The following is a 17,999-nucleotide window of genomic DNA, read 5'->3' as shown; positions in this document are numbered from 1 at the left end:
AACAACATTACCAGACCCATTTAACGCTACTATTTATGTTTCCACATTAACAAACGTGATGTGAGAATGGTCTATTATAATATAATCTCACATAATTATAATGTGAGAATGGTCTAATATTTAAAAGCTCAGTTATGTTTACGTGTAGGAATATGGTTGTCTTGCTTTGGGGAAAAAAAAATTAAAAATTACAATAAAAAGTTCACAATAAATTAAGAACTTTTTTATTTTTAACTGGCAGTACTAGAGTTTTAATCCATACTGGGGGCTTTACTGTGGTAACTCGATTAAGAGTCATTGCACAGGCCTACTTTCAGCGCTATCGTAGAGGTGACGCAAACAGTCTACTGATTTGCAATTGGGCAATTTTCTGAAGTTAGCAAAGAAAACTAAATTTCTGTAGTGTGAACCATTTTACCTTGAATCAAATACACTCCTGCCACGTCTTTTCACTCGCAAATCATAATCGGTTGAAAACAAAACTATTGTAGAAATGTTTGCTTTGTGTTACATTCTTAACTGGTAGGTTAATCAAATTTGATCAGAAGGCAAACACATAAAAAAAGGTAATTCCTTTAAAAATGTGCCAAAAAAACGTGTCAGTCTCTCAGTCTCTGCACATACCAAAAATAAGTAATTTTACTGCAGTATTAATTGGCGGCTGAGCATATCTTATCTAAATTATGTGGCTTCATTATCCATGAAAATAAAAAAGCTGTATCTGTTTCAGGAATTGTAACTTATTGCTTAATATTGTCATTTTTATTGTTAAGGCAGTTATTTGTTCCCTGTTTTTTTATGAACAGGTGCCCTCAAAGCACTACGGACCTCCGAGCTGCCCCCTACACACCCCCAGTATTGACCAGAGGGCCACCAAAGGGTGCTTCACAGCCCACTTGTGGTCCACAGCCCAGTGGTTGAGAAACTCTGAACTAGACAACAATGCGAGGTCAACTACAGAGAGCTGCGGCAAAAGCTTTTTAATTACTTGGAGGGTGCTAACTATAGACCACTGAAGTCCTGCGTCATTTTGTAGTCGGGGTCAGTGCACGTATTAGTCTAACCTGGTTTTCTCTAGGACAAAAATGAACAGGATTTTCAAAAATGATGAAATATTTTTGTCCTGTCTACCAATTTTTACCCCAATTGTCACAGGATCCCCTAAAGTATGAGGCTGTTCAGCAATCAAAATTCAAATAATGCTACAAGCGAACTAACACTAAAAAGCCATCGCATTAAGGGAAGCCTGCTGTTAAACTTCAATGTTATTATTTAACATCACCAGCTACTCAAACTGCAATGTAAACCTGGCAAAATAACTTAACTACCACATTTTACAAAGCGTGCTGGTTTGCATGGGGTATTTTGGTGAGGTTTCCAGTCTTAAGATGTAAATTCAGTGTTAGCTTGTTAGCTTCGACTCCACATAATTTAGAGGATCCGGCAACATTCACAAGAAGGACATCCATATGGCAAAACGCATCAGCCTTGAAGCATCTTAATTTATCACAGGATTTTCCAATACACTGTTTATTTAGTCATAGAGAAAACGAGCAAAGACCCTAACAGAGAGTTCCTAACCTGGGAATGATGCTGACTACAGAATGATGACATAACTTCAGAGGTCAATGGTGGAAAAGTCAGAGATTTTAATAGAAAAAAAAAACAGCAACAATGCTGTACTGAACATCATCCAAAGCATATCTCCAATCTCCATAATGCACATGTTCTGGAAGTGTTAACATCTGGGGACTGCATACAGCACCCCCCCCCCCGCCAAAAGCCTAAAACATGCAAACAAACGTCAGTTATATGACATCATTCAAAGCATTTACCACATTCTTACAGCTTCTCAGGTTCAAACATGCTTCTCTCATTAGTCTCGGTGCACAAGGCCCCCCACTTCATCAGAGCATAGTGCCTCCACCTCCTCCTCACAAGACTCATCCCTACAATCTCACTGCAACTCTACAATGCAGTCAGTACAGCTGTTCTTACAGATGACTGGCGCAGGGGCTGAGCATTAGCACAATGTTCCATTAGGGAGTTGAGTTGAAGCGAACCTCATTTAAAACAATAAGCAAGAGGAAAAACCTGGGGTTGTGTAGAGTTTTTAAAAGAAGCCAAGGAAATCATGATTGTGTCTCTGTTGTCCGCTGTAGTGATGGCAGGACACTGGGCGCGGAAACAAAAGCCCCTTTGTTTTCTGCATGCCTACATGGGGACTCAAAAGCAACCGAGCTTTCGAGAGGCAGGGTGTACTGAGCCGTTCCGAGGCCAAACACTGGGCTCATTGACAGCTGTGGCCGCTCCGTGGTAGAGCCACGGATTTAGAAGTAGGAAAAAGTGGCCTCTGTATGGAGAATACAGTAAGTAAGCCTTACTGTAATGTAGCGGTGGGCGATATGGCACTGTCGAGATGCAGTTAGAAGTCCTTCCGTGTGGTTTAATATATAATGGTTCACTGTAGAGAAACCTACCGATTTGGATTTCTTTACAGTGGTGGTGATAGGAACCAGAGGTCGTGACATCCACAACACAAATATAGCCATTTTATTTACTAACCAAAATGACCAGTAAACCTGCACATGTCTGCAGTTTTTAGATGTTAATAATGGTAAAATAGTGGTACATCAGAAAAAAGCTTTCTTTCAGAAAAAGTTGCTTTGCAATACAAAACCCTGCATGTATCTCCCTGCAATTAATGGATATTAGAAGAATAAAAATAAGTAAGCAAAAAAAAACAAAAGTATCATAAAACAGAGTCTGAGACCTCAGGCAATGTATTTGTAACCATTTCATCTAACAACTTTCTGTGAGGGAACTTTTACAGGCATTAAACTCATCAGATGTCTGGTTCCCATCACCACCATTGTGAACAATTATGAAGCCGGTATATTTTTTTTTTTTTTAAAGGTCTGAGTAACTTTGTTTACATCTTAACTTAATAACATAGAAAAATTTGGCAGATTTTTTGTAAATTTTGTAAAATTGTTGGAACTTCCCTTTAACCACGGGGTCAATAAGGGGGACAGTCACAAAAAGTGACATAAAAAAAAAAGACTCCCCTTTTTTAACCAACATTCATCCATTTTGACAAGAGCTCTCTCGCTCAGTAAAAACACTCTAGAAATAATTTAAAGAGAGATACTGAAAATCTATTAATTAGACACATTTTAATATATGGATCAGTAATGCTACCTAATGTTGGGCCTTCATGTGGGTGTGGTTGGTTAGCACATTGATTCTGGGGCAAAATAATATACCTTATATTATAAATTGTACACATACTAATATTTTATTTTTACTCATTTTATTTGAACATGACAATGTTTAATGCATTAAATACAAAAAAATCTATTTATAATAAATTGACAAAGGGGCCCGGTTTTATTTTTCTTTTTGTTTGTCTTATTACTTTCAATACAAACCAATGATATAATAAATGAAACATTGCTGAGTCAGAAGTGTTACTGGGTTACCACTGAATGTTTTTAAAAGTGCAAAACATGAGTTCCAGGAAATATTTTCTCACACTGAAAGTGTGTTTTTTAGCCAAGATGTTAAGCTTTCATTTGCTGCTAGTAGAGTTTTCCTAATGAATTATGTGCCTGAAATATACATCAGTGAGTGAAAACTGCACCAACCAACACCACAATCCCCACCTCACAGTTTTACAGCCTTTATATAAATGTGGCACATTTTGTCTGTTCCAACTTGTGACACAATGTGCATATAAAATATCCTAATGCTGTATCTTTATATAAGGGAGTCATATTGCTAAACCTTAGCGGTCTAAGTGCCACATGATTTTTGTTCCTACCTTTGACCTGCCTGAACAGGGGAGTCTGGAACACTGGAAACTCTTCCAAATGACAAAAAAAGTGTCATGGTCAATATCTGATCTTGATAAAAATGATTTCTTGCACTCCTACTTCATGGAATCTTATATGAGTTTGTGCAAAACACATTAAACTACTTTAGCAATGTGTCATTCATTTAAATTTGGCACGTATTTGTATGCAAATAAATCCTTTTACAAGGTCTGTCTTGAAATACTGGGCGTACAAAAGAGTGCAGAAGATCCATCCCAGTCCAGCAGAGTTCCATCAGTTCATTGTCAGTCACCCTGTTTACAAATGCCATGCCTCTCTCTGATAATCCACTGAATCATCTAAATCAGTTCCGCACCCTTTGCTGTCCTGGATGAATGCCGACGTGAGCTATTCAGATCCAGGCCTGCTGAAATAATGGCAATCAAACAGTTGCTATTGTCTTTAACTATTGCAACAGACCAGTACTTGAGCCATAATTCAGTAAAAATAAATTAAAGTGAACATGGTTCTTCCCCTGATACCAATATAGTCCATCAAGACATGTTCAGTCTTTGGGTGAGGCAAATGTAGCTAATGAGTAATGGAAGCTAATAGCACACCAATCAACACCATGAAAATCGCATGCTACTTGCCTAAAATCTTGTCAAAAATATTAAATAATCTCAAACAAACTCGTTTATCTGGTTTCTTACACTCTATGACCTACTTTTATCCATTAAAACGGACAACCGTACACTGCATAGCTAAAAAACAGAAGCAGCCATCGAAGCCTGAATTTTCTCAGTGCTTTTCGTCCTTTATGTCCATGCTAGAAAAACTAGCATAGACCAGCATGGCTAGTCACCAACAAAATGGATGCTGGTCTGCTGGTCAGCAGCAATGAAAGTTGATATGCAGGTTGCCAGCAAAACCAGCATATACAGTATGTTGTGTTTTGGATGCTGGTATCCTTGACCAACGTAGACCAGCGTGGAATTCGTGCTAGTCTGTGCTGTTTTTTTCAGCAGGGTTGTTAGCCACCTTAGCTTCGTAGCCCTAGTTCTAAAGAAAAGAAGCAAACATCAGATGCAAACCATGTAGGGCTTCAACTATCGAATATTTAAAGAGCGTTTTATAAGAATAAGAGCAGTGGAAAAGAGTAAATACGATAATAACAGCCATCTTGAAGTTTGTCCATACTTATGTCCATTTTTGTGGTAACATAGTGTTATAAACCACATAAGTGAGTCTGTTTTTGAGACAAAAAGTAATCCTGGAAAGCAGTTTGCATGATGTTAACTGACAGCTATATTGCTTGTTTCTTGTTCCAGCGCAAAACTAAAAAAGCAAACTTCAGACACCAAAGCCCAATCCCATTTTTTATCTTTACCCCTTACCCTTTGTTTTCGAGTGTCACTCTGCCCCTTGGAACTGAGTTACAAGGGGGTAGTGGTTGAAATCTGTCAGTCTGGAGTGATAGCAGAGGAGGGTAAAGTTCAGCACCCTCACTGCTGGGCTTTAGTTACATTTGGGGCATCATATGCCTTCAAAGAAGGGGGTACGACAGTTGTTTATTATCACCCACCCATAATTCTTCAGTGATATGAAGCTGAAGTCAGATATTCGCCAGCTTGTTAGAATTTTCCCCATTTGTTCTCGTAACACTCCGTAACACAAGCCTCTGTTTGGAGGGCCATGTAGCCCTAACACTTTGCCCTACCCCACTATCTCAGCAAAAATCTGGACACCCTACCCTTAGAGGGCTAAGTGATAGGGGCGAGGGGTGAAATGGAATTGGGCCCAACTATGTCTTAGCTGATCTAAGCTTTGTGCTTAGGAGAAAAACTGTGTTAGCCTAAAAAACAGCCAACGACCTGACATATGGAGGACGGAAAAGGTGGCTGAAGTGTGTCTGAGTCCATGTCTGCAGGGCCTGAAGAAGGATGCTCATAATGTTACATCATAATCCAGATTAGGACACCAAAGTTCAGTCTTAAGTGGTTTTTCAGGGCAGGAGCTGAAAAAACCCCACCAGCCTAAGCATTAGCAGTAGAAAACAGCTGTTTTATAAAGGAGAAATCTAGCAGGTACATTCCTAGGTCAGTGGTTACACAGCCATGAAAAGGTTCCAAACGGAAAAAGAGGACTTCAGTAACACGGTGCGATTCATTAGAAGGTTAAAATGAACGAATAGAGAAGAATGTGCGTTCACCACTCCCATTTCTCACACACAGTACATGCCCATGCTACCAATGCATTTGATAAGATAGGAGGGTACGGCTCGTAACTTGGAGGTCACGATAAAGCCTGAAATTTCAGTGTATTTGGCTTGTACCAAATAATAGGCTCAGCCTGAGGAGAAAAGCTACACGATATGGAAACTTATTAGAAACGCTGAAAGTATGATGGCATAAATTTCCATCGAAAACAAAACAAACCACACCCAACATCATAAGTAATTGCATTAGCATATCATACCTGACTTGAAAAAGTGACTCAACCGCATAGCAAGCCTCATTTGACGAGAATGTGTCTGAACTCTAGACGTCACCTGATATTAATCACATGAGTGATTGCTTTGCTATTGCTTTAAAGAAGGAACACCTACATAAAACAATGCATGACTTCAGAATATGACAAAGGGAAAATATAAATAAGTTAAATTGGTCTAAGTGAGGAGGGTGACTACGGAAAGACTGGTTCCAAATCAGACAGTAAAATATAAAATACCAATAAAACATAGGGCCGGTTTGTCAGACTAAGCCTCAGCCTAAATATGATTTTTTTGGGCTTTTTCAATAATGCTTTTGGCAAACAGCTCATTAAACTTGTAGTCAATAGTTTGAATACTGTTTTATACTATTTTTCTATGTTCAGGCTAATAAGCACTGTTAAAATTTGATCAACCAACATAAAAGTTCCCCATGGCACCAACATGTTTAAGCGGTTTGGAGGACACATTTGGAACCATTTTGCATTCTTTTTCCACAGTAAGGCAGAACTTTATGGGTTTTGATCTTCTCCACTCTGGCCTCATCAGTTCAGACCACAGGGTTTGCTGAGCCTTTCAGACTGGATAGACAGGGTGAACACTGGTTTGAGAATTGTTTCTATGAAGATCATAAAGTTTTTGGTTCATTATTTTTTGTTGCAACGTCCACCTGTGACCAAGTCTCAGCTTTACAAAGACAACATCAGTTTTTCTAAAATGTGGAATTCATTATGGCACTGATTATAGCCAGGCAATATAATCATATTTATCGGTATTGTGATCAAATACATCTCAAAATGTCACAATATGCTTTTCGTAACAATGACTGACTGCTTGTTTCATTACAAAAAAGAGCATAATTAGTTCTGTTCAGTTAGATTTAGTGTAGTGCAGAATGTGAAATGTTGGATACAGATAATTTTCAAGCTTTTTAATAGTATTTTTTTAGTGTGGCACTACTGGTTCTGATATTTTGCCTGTTTCAACCAGATGTAAGACTAAAATCATGGCATTTCGTGTACTGTGAAAAGTTCTTAAGGTGTCATGATAATACATTTTTGCTGTATCTCCCATCCCTAGCACTTAGACAAAGCCCCAGAACTACTGCCACCAGGATCCCACCCCATACTTTCAGTCAGATACACTAGTGAACCACTGCAGTTTTGAGGTTGTTCTGCTGTTCCTGAGGCTCTAAACAAGGGGTGTTTTTCCTTGTATGCATCCTTTTTTCAATATCTATTATGTTATACATGTCTAAACCCTCCATTCTGGTCTTGTCTGCAGTATCTGATTCCAATTATAACGTCCAAGTTTCACTGAACTTTGCTCATCTCCAGATGTTCAGTTTTCTTAAGCGGTTGTAATGGCTTTCTCTGTACAGAAGAATATGTCATAATGACTGATCTTAATGCTTTATGATCTCAGGACCAAACTAAAGTCCGCAGGTCCTCAACACTTTTTAAGGAGAAGCTTGGGGAAATATGAAATGTGTACTATTTGGCCTTTACTCTGAATGTCAGTCAGCTCTTTGGTATCTGAAGTTGCACTGGAGGCTAATGTAGCTAACAAGTAATGAATGTCTGTCACCTGAAATCTTTCTGAGTAATAGACTTTCATTACATTAACCCTGAGTCTCCAGTGCAAACAGACAGTCAATACACAAGTCTTATCAGATTTGCTGCATTTAGGGCAAATTCTTGCCAAACCATAACTTTACCTTTAATTTTGCTACGCTTACAAGCCTCAATCATCTTTTTTGCTGGGACATTTCTTAACCGATTTTAACTCCAGCAGCACTGCTGTGTCTGATCCACTCGTGCCAGCGCAACACACACAAACACACCACCACCACCACGTCAGTGTCACTGCAGTGCTGAGAATAATCCTCCACCCAAATACTCTTTGGTGGTCCTGTGGGGGTCCTGACCACTAAAGGGGGCTAAAAAAGTATGCAGAGAAACAGATGGACTACAGTCTGTAATTGTAGAACTACAAAGTGCACATATATAGTAAGTGGAGCTGAATGGACAATGAGTGTAGATACAAGGAGGTGGTCATAATTTAATGCTGTTGCTGATTGATGTATATGGGCATCCCATTTTTCAAAAGGCTTATTAAATCTGCTGGGAGTGGATCTTAAATGCTACCTTGTGAACAAACCAAACTGCCACAGCAGCTCAAATATTAGAGAATAAACATAGGCACATTTATTCCACACAGCAATTTTGCCAGAAGAAGCCCAAACTCCCTTTGCAGCCTGCAGTAAACATAAGCTGCGCCATTACGTCTGTATGAAGCCCACTCGAGCATTTTGTTAAGCTAAGCTACACGAAAAGTGCGCACACAATCAAATCTACAAAACAGGTTTAGAGCTGCAAACAAGCTTCTGCGCTGCGTAGAACTGGGATCACTAAGCAGCATAAAAGCCTGCAGGCAAGTTGGACTTGAATCCAACACCGAGGCTGGAGTTGGCTTCGCTTGTCTTCTGCGAATTTCCCGTTCCACCTTAAATGGTGCAGCAGTTCCATGCTGGCGCGTGCAGGCGCTGAGCAGTAACTGCGGCATCATTTAAGGTGGAGCGGACAATTCGAACACGGTCAGTTTCAGCCGCTTAATTCAACTTACTTGGGAGCTCGACGCAGGAGAGCAGTGCTGCCTTCGTCCCAGAACGCGGATTAGCAGATCTCCATCAACTTATTCAAACTGATTAATGCACTTTATAGTAAAAAGAAATAAAAAAAAAACGAAAAGCTGAAGTCCGGCTAGAGGATACGAAGCACTCGGGCACCTTCCCTTCCTGCCATGGTAACGAAACTAAACGGAGAAATAATATCCTGTGCAGCGAGCGGAGCAGGAGGCAGGATCACGGAGACAGCGTGAACATAAGTCAGGCCTGCAGCAAAACATGAAATGAATCGACCTTAATTCAGCTGAAGTTGTTTGTCCCACGGTTAATGCAGGGCGATTTATCGGGCCTGTGAGAGCAGGTCTTCGGCGATGTAATTAGATGATGTGGCTCAGCATTATGTCCATTGATCCAATTACAGGAATTACCTCTCTGAGTGAGGCAGGCAGATCCGTTCAGATGGGGCGCTTTTGCCGTCCTGCGCGGAATTTCCAAACCAGGCAAAAGTCAGTCCGCAGTGGTGCAGTTCAAATACAGACGATCAAACGGGCCCGCGATAATCCCCGATACTGGTGACAGACCCAGAGCTTTCTCGACTCAGCAGCAACAGGCAAACAGTCCCAAAGCCGCTTAGCCAAGCGCAACGGCGCCCTCTGTAGGTTAGTGGAAAAATGAACTGCGCTCAGGCTGAAAGGCTGATGCTCTAAAATGCACTGCAGTTTCTGGAGAGTCATATCACAAGATCAGTGCCAAAGGGACATTATCATTGGAATTTTTTTTTTTACGTCAGGAAATCACTGCTTTTGTCCTCCTTAGTTTAAGTTACCAAAGTACTTTTATAAAAAAAAAAAAACAATAAATGAATAAAAAATGGACCATGCATAATTTTTTTTCAAGCCAAATAATAATACGTTGTGGAGTTGTGACGCAGAGAACACAAGAGGAATGACGTAGAGAAATGTATTTTGGGCTAAACGGGCTGCTATGCTGTCTGTTATCAAGGTTATGGTTCCTACTATTGGTAATATTTTTTGGCAAAACGTAGTTCATAATACAGATACATATAAACACATAGTACAGATAGATATAAACACAGTACAGATGCATATAAACAGTAAAGATGCATGTATACATAGTACAGATACATATAAACATAGTACAGATGTATATAAACACATAGCACAGATGCATATAAACACAGTACAGATGTATATAAACACATAGTACAGATGCATATAAACACAGTACAGATGTATATAAACACATAGTACAGATACATATGAGCACAAAGTGCAGATGCATGTAAACACAGTACAGATGCATGTAAACACATAGTACAGTTGCTTGTGAACATATAGTACAGATACGTGTAAACATAATACAGATGCATATGAGCACCAAGTGCAGATGCATGTAAACACATAGTACAGATGCAAATCGCTGTTGTCGGAAGAAAACCTTGTATCTCCAAAATGGTAACTTTACAGGAGAAGGAAAAACATGCTTTACTTTTAATGTAAGTCAATGGAACCCGACCTTTTTCAAAGTCATTTTGGGTCATTTCATCATTAAATGTACGCACAGTGTAAAGGGCAACAGGTATTTTCACATTATGTCAAAAACTGAAAAATGCAGTAAACACAGTGCGGATGCATACAAACCCATAGTACAGATGCATATAAACACATAGTACAGATGCAAATAAACAAATAATACAGATGCACATAACACAGTACAGATACATATAAACAGTACAGATGCATATAAACAAATAATATGGCTGGATTAATTCAATTCAAATAGTACAGATACATGTAAACATAATACAGATGCATATGAGCACAAAGTGCAGACGCATGTAAACACAGTACAGATGCAAATCGCTGTTGTCGGAAGAAAACCTTGTATCTCCAAAATGGTAACTTTACAGGAGAAGGAAAAAACATGCTTTACTTTTAATGTAAGTCAATGGAACCCGACCTTTTTCAAAGTCATTTTGGGTCATTTCATCATTAAATGTACGCACAATGTAAAGGGCAACAGGTATTTTCACATTATGTCAAAAACTGAAAAATGCAGTAAACACAGTACGGATGCATGCAAACCCATAGTAATACAGATGCATGTAAACAAATAGTACAGATACATATAAACACAGTACAGATATATATAAACACAGTACAGATACATATAAACACAGTACAGATGCATATAAACAAATAATACAGATGCATGTAAACAAATAGTACAGATACATATAAACACAGTACAGATACATATAAACATAGTACATTTAAACACAGTACATATGCATATAAATACATAAACACATATTACAGATGCATGTACACACACACAGTAAAACAAACATGTACACACAGTACAGATTCATGTAAAAAACACAGTATAGATGCATATAAAGACAGTAAAACACATAACACATACATACATAGTACAGATTCATGTAAAAATGCATATAACAGTGTAAACATACGTTGATAGGGGAATATACATAACTACACAAAAATCTTGAAGTGCACACATTTTAGCAGGTTTATAGCTTTTCAAAAAATATGGCTAGATTAATTCAATTTAATGTTCCATTTCCTTTTCAAAGGCAGCAAAAATTGGCTTTTTGTCTGAGAATTTCCACTTGTGAATATAAAACTGTCATTAAAATGCTAAGATTTATCATGTATACATGTGTGCATTTGTGAATTTCCACAATAAACAATACTTTTACAATGAAGGCACTGAAGGTTTGCCCAAATGTTTTTTCACATATTGAAAATACCAATCTAGTATTCGTTTTTCAACAGTCAATTACATAACATCTCACAGAATTGTCACCCTTCATCATGTGACATCACTATTCATCCTCTTACTTAATGTAAATATGGCTGAAAAATAAAACAAAACTCATGAGCACAGATAAATGATTCGATTTTTTAAAAAAATTCACGTTTTACGACATGATATGTGCAGAATATGAGATCATTGGACCAGGGCAAAAGTTGGATGTTAATACAACTTATATGAAGCAATATGGAAGTTCGGTGACTGTCCAGACAGACATGCAAAACTGCATTCACAAAAAAAGAGACATAGAACTTTTTCACTTGAAATGGTTTTTCTATGTTATTAATCAACTTTGAATTAAAACGTGTAGACTTTAAAAAACACTCACAGATGTGACCAGCAGATGGCGGTATTGACAAAATAACCGGAAAACCATTAACTTTAGGCTAAATGGACCTGTAAGTATAAAAGTGGCCAATTTTTGTAATCAGATTAAAATTATTGCACACCAGAAAATGATTGAAAAAAAAAAAACCCTATTACTACAGCATGATGCAGTTTCATCAGTCATATTGATGCACCTGGTCGTGCTCATATTGAAATAGTGAAATAAATAGCAAATAATGAATAAATTATGTACAATTACAAAGCTCATCAAAAAATACATTTATTTGCTACTTTGTCAAATTAATTATCTGTAATTAATCTGTTTATATTTTTATGGCAATTTATTATTAGTTTTTATGTAAAGCTTCTTGATATCAATTTTAAAGTTAAAATATTAATACTAGTGATACTTCTGCAAAATACTTTTAACTAGTGAAAATATAATTGTTACATCATGTGCAAATTCAATTCTTACACAAAAGAATAGGATGTTTTACCTTTGAATGAGAGGAAAAAATGTACATGTAACAGTGCGATTCACTAGTAAGATAAAAATGAATTAATTAGAATTCACTAGTAAGATCAAATCTGCCCTGTGATGGACTGGCGACCTGTCCAGGGTGTTTCCTGCCTTCCGCCCAATGACCACTGGGATAGACTCCAGCTACCCCCACAACCCAGAAGGATAAGCGGCTTAGAAAATGTGTGTGTGTGTGTGTGTGTGTGTGTGTAGTAAGATAAAAATGAATTAATTAGAATTTCAACATGTCACTTTTTTTCTACTTGTTCCTCACATTAAAACATAACCACAGTAAAATTGTAAAGTAAAAACAAACTGGGAAAATTCATTAATTCTTTGTGAGAACTGAAATCTTTCACGCTAATAAATAATTCCTTCTGATAAAATTTGGCTTTGGCCATGTCAGAATGGTAGATAGTATGTATATATACATGGCTATGTATATGTACAGCTATACATTTATAAATAATTATATATGTGTGTGTATGTATATATAGTATTTTTATTTTAATGTGTGTTGCATTTTTCCTTTTTCTTTACTTTTTAAAAACCTTTTTCCCCCATAATGTTCTGTAAATTAGACGCCCTGTCTCATAACCGAAGGACCTTTATTTTGAATCCCCAGTGAGCGCTGCCGACCGGAACGCAATCTCGTTAGCGCTGGTTCACATTACTTGGAAGAACACTAAAAGAAAGGAGGAAAAGGGGCAGCAGGGCAGAGACTGTTTTGTGTTCAGGATCCCGCGTACGTCCAGCTAACCCGCTGAAACCCGAGAGAGAGCAGTGAACAGGGCTGTAAGCCGGACGGCATCAGCGGCTCTCGCGGCACCGTGGAAGTAAGTCGCTGTATCGCAGCTCTCTGACTAGCTGCTGGGTCGCTAGCTAGCAGGCTAATAACGGGTTCGCTGAGCTGCTAGCCTGAGTTAACTCCTCACTGACAAGCCTGTATTCCACAAGTTATGCGTAGCTACATTTAATAACTCCGAAATAGTCTCTCCTTTAGATGCTGCGCTGAACTTGACGGCGTATGTAAGCTGTCACTAAACGTTATGGTGTCGTTAAGTGTCGAATGCGTTAGTAACGTAAACGTACTCCGCTAATGTTGGCTAGCTAATTAGCTGGAAGGTGTACTATTCGACTTTATTCAGCTACATAACAGGACATTTTCGTCATGTTGTGATGAATTAATTGTATTCCTTGGCCAGCTAGAAGCAGCCGAAAGCAAAGTGGTCCATTTTTTGTGCTTAAACAGTGAAGTACTCGTACTAGCCCGCAGTAGAATGGACAGCTAACGTTAAACCCGCTCAGTGTGCTCAGAGGCTTTTGTCCTCACTGAGGCATCATTAAGACAACAAGACACAGAGCTTAGCTACCGTTAGCTCCCTCTGTTCACTGTCAGCTGCCCGGAGCCCAGACAGGGTGCTATTAAATACTGATATACTATCGATTTAATCCCGTATTATTCGATGGTGAGACGTTCTAGTCGTAGAAGGTGCTTTAGTTGGTTTGTTTTAAGCAAGCCGGACAACATTGAAGGGGAACTCCACCGATTTTTCACGATACCTGCGTAATCAAATGGTTAACGTGTCGAGAAAATTATTCGGAGAGGTTTAGTGTGAAAAGCTCCGTTGTAGAGAAACTTGGAGAGTCAGAGTTGTTCACAGTGGTGGTGATGGGAACCAGACGTCCACCTCCAAAAGCTCCCTCACAGACAGTTGAAATGGCTAGAAATACTGTGAATACTCTGAAATACCTGTTGTCTGGGACGTTGTTTTATGATAGTTTTGTGATAAAGGTTTTGGGGCTAAAATGTGTTTTTATCAGGTTATTTTAATCCATTTGTAGTGGAAGGATGCCAGAAAGGTGTTCTAAGGCGAAGTAGTCCCCAAAGAAAACGTAATTTTTCAGATTGACCACTATTTCACCATCATCAACATTACATATAAAAACTGACATGTGTGGGTTCACTGGTGGTTTTGGATAGTATATAAAATGGCTATATTTGTGTAGACATGGTGAACCCTGGTTGTCGCCAACACTGTAAAGGCGTTTGATTCCTACAGATGAAGCATTTCACATCAAACCAATCTGAATGACTGTATTTAACGTTACATCTCAAACACTGAGTTATGCAGAAACATAACACTCTACTTGGAAGTTTACTATATCTGATATAAGTACACTTAATCTGATTTCTTTTTTAATAGTTTAATTTGTCTGTTGTGGTTGTAAGAGATACGTTTACTCTGTTGTGGACTGCCTAAGATATTCCTGTGAGTTTTCTTTTGGGTGCTGTATTGTAATGAATAGGGTGAATGAAGTGGCCTCTGTGTGTTTCATTTTCTTTTGTAGCTTTTTGTTGTCATAACAGACCTAATAAAGATGGCTGTTTTTACTCGCTTGTTCTAGCAGTGAACTCCATGGGTGAGGAGCAGTGGCACTGCCAGGCCTTTGTAATGTTTTGGTTGTCAACTCCAGTTTTTTGATTCCACAACTCAGACTAGTGATTGTTACTGCTTTGTAGTTTAACACTTAAGCTCCACATGTATTCTGGTTATCACAGGCAGTGTATATGTATGTAAATCCACATACCGTATTGGTGTATAGTGACACTAAAACTACTAGCACAGTTGTGCAATTCTTAAAATTATTAGGTTTAGTGTGTTAGGAAACAATGTCAAGCCAAGTGGTATTTATTTCTAAACAGGCCATTCTAAAACGGTCACTTTCTGTTTTGGCCGAGTTCTTTCGGAAGGCAGCTGGTGTCTTAGATCATTATCGTTTAAGCTTTCTTTGCAGATGTCTGCAGGTTTTCTATCTAGAATGCATTTGTACACTTCTGAGTTCATGATCTTATCAGTGAACACAAGCTCGACGACTCTACCGTAAGAAAAACATCACCAGACTTGGAGGTTTTCACCTCTCCGCCTTACAGTATGCTTAGTCCAGTCTGGTTGGAATTCTACTCCAGAGGAAAAATCTACAGTGAGTTTGATGATATGCTAATTGTTTTCTCTGAAATAAATCTTATTTTGGTTAACATTTTATGAAGTAATCAAAAGGCCTTTATTAATGATTAACAACGGCTAAAGTGTCCACATAGTTTTGAGGGCCACAGCATTTATGTATGTGTCAGTCGCAGCATTTAACCGAAACACACTGAAGCTTCTGTAGAGAAACTGTATTATGAGCGAATCTCATTATCGTCCCATTTTGTCATGTAGAGGTAGACAATGTCTACATCTAGCCTTGCACGTTCTCTGAAGCTTGATTATGCTGAAGCACCCACCCCCATGGCTTCTTTCCGTACTGAGGGGTTGCAGGGAAGTAGTCGCTCGCTGGCAGTGTCGCTGTAGGAATCTGTCCCTGATGCCTGGCTTCCTCCTGAGCTAATCTTTTCTCTAAAGGTTAATGACTTCAGGTCAGACTTTTAATGGCTACAATGTGGAGCACAGGTATTCGTCTGATGGGGATCATGAAGCATACTTGGGGAAATCTAGAACAATTCTAGGAGTCCAGAGTATATTTTTTGTCCTTAAACTCCTTAAAAAGTTTTACGCTTTTTTCAGATCACCGAAATACCCCATACAGTATGGACAACTAAATGCAGCAAAATTTAGTTTAGCCAGAGTAATGCATTCAGTGTGAATGACGTACTCGAGTTAAGCTTAATTGGAGGTTAAAGATACAAGAAGCCATATATTTGTGACTTTTTTAAGCATCTATACCAGTTGCTTTAAATCAGCTTTACCTCAGCTTTTCTTAGTTCATCACTTATTGAAATTCTGCCTATTGCTGTGTGGCGTAACTTACTTGAATGAAGGTAGCTTGACTTGTTACATTGGCAGAATGTCAGAGTCGTTTTTGTTGAGAAATGATCTATTTATGGGTCCAAACTCTCCATATCCCTCCCTCCTGTGAGACGCCCTTGTGGGTCTTGGCGTTTTGTAGTCGTGTACTGTGTAGGGCTTTATGTAACTAGAGCTCTGCAGAGCTGCCCTCCAGAGTAACTGATTCTTTGATGCAGAGATTTGTGCAAGCGATGGAATTCAGTGTCTGTGAACAAGTCACTACAACTCCGTGTTTGCTGGACAGGCCTGCTCTCTGAAGCAAGTGATCTTTTATGCCCGTTCATGATTGAATCATCGCATGGTTGCAGATCTGAGATTATCCTTTTTTTTTTTTTAATGATTTTCTTATTTGAAAATGATCCAGATTGAAAATTTGGAAACATTTCCACGGATTGTTCTATGGAAAGAAAGGTGTGAAAATAAATATAAATATCATCTAAGGATGTCACTGTGGATTATAGGGATGGACGGTGATATTGGCGTCATTGGTATTCCCACATATTAGTTTTTAAAAATTCTTTCAGTGATGTAATTTCTTATATTTGAGACATTTTTATCTCGCACTGAAAGAGCATTGCTTTTGTAACCCTCTATAAATGAATGCTATGATTCTCTGTAATGCTAATCCATGTGGTCCCAGTTTCTATATATTATAAGTGCTTATGTGCCAGTGTTGATATCAACATCAGCAGATATATGCATGAAAAATACTGATATTGGCATCGGCCCGCAATTCCTGCATTGGGGCATCTCTAATCGACTATGTTAGTAATTGAAGTTAATCTACTAAAATTTTGAAGAATGATAAGGTCACTAAGAGTTTAAAAAAGAGGCCAGGCCATAAATGTGGACTTTTTACTAGAAAATTTACTGGAACACATTTTTTGTAAAAGGCTTAATTAAAAAAAAAAAAAAACATTATTATACAGATTGCCAAAAAATCATTGCCGATTCAGCAAGAACTTACATTTTAAGATTTTTTTTAAATCGAGTAATTAAGTTTGAGTAATTGTAGCAGCCATGATATTTAATTATTTATTTATTTATTTTTAATGTTGAGATGAACTTTATTTAATTCTTATTATTTCTCTGTGTGCCTAATCCCCAGTGTGGGTGTCTACAGGGGGCCTACCTTCCGCCTGGCAGCAGTGACGGGCACAGCGACAGTGGTGCCAACACACAGCCGTCTCATGAGCTTTCTGTCAGCCTGAGCTGTCTGCTGTGGGCCCGGGCCTGGTTTCTCTGGATCTCTGCATCCCCAGTGCTGCAGTTATGGATCACCCGAGAGAGAAAGAGGGCGAGAGGCCAGCTAGAAGCAGTAAAGTAGCCCAGGGGCGGAGCGGACACTCACGGCCCTCCAGTTCTTCCACGTCATCCGGTGTGCTCATGGTGGGACCAAACTTCCGTGTGGGAAAGAAGATTGGCTGCGGAAACTTTGGGGAGCTAAAACTCGGTAAGAGAACAATGAATGAGTCATTTCTACATGAGAAAGTGTATCTAGGTCTGTTTT

General features: G+C 38.6%; 2 protein-coding genes across 9 annotated transcripts in view; one reads left to right on the top strand and one right to left on the bottom strand.

Annotated features, from left to right (window-relative positions):
• pacsin3 (protein kinase C and casein kinase substrate in neurons 3) overlaps positions 1-9,533 on the bottom strand; it is a 47,046-nt gene extending 37,513 nt beyond the window's left edge. For 2 of the 5 annotated variants that reach the window (XM_036586485.1, XM_036586484.1), the window contains exon 1: positions 8,932-9,533. The gene's annotated coding sequence lies outside the window, so the exon portion shown is untranslated. The remainder of the gene's footprint in view (positions 1-8,931) is intronic. The other 3 variants (XM_036586486.1, XM_036586487.1, XM_036586491.1) reach the window with 2 other exon arrangements.
• A 3,751-nt stretch (positions 9,534-13,284) lies between these two features.
• csnk1g1 (casein kinase 1, gamma 1) overlaps positions 13,285-17,999 on the top strand; it is a 56,379-nt gene continuing 51,664 nt past the window's right edge. For all 4 annotated transcript variants that reach the window (XM_036585967.1, XM_036585966.1, XM_036585965.1 and 1 more), the window contains exons 1-2: positions 13,285-13,474; positions 17,598-17,942. In XM_036585967.1, the coding sequence (XP_036441860.1) occupies positions 17,762-17,942 (181 nt within the window). In that variant the 5' untranslated portion in view covers positions 13,285-13,474; positions 17,598-17,761. The remainder of the gene's footprint in view (positions 13,475-17,597; positions 17,943-17,999) is intronic.

Source organism: Colossoma macropomum, unplaced genomic scaffold (assembly GCF_904425465.1).
Source record: "Colossoma macropomum unplaced genomic scaffold, Colossoma_macropomum, whole genome shotgun sequence".
Lineage (NCBI taxonomy): Eukaryota > Metazoa > Chordata > Actinopteri > Characiformes > Serrasalmidae > Colossoma > Colossoma macropomum.
The sequence above is the reverse complement of the archived record's forward strand: the minus strand, read 5'-3'. Positions and strand labels throughout refer to the sequence as shown.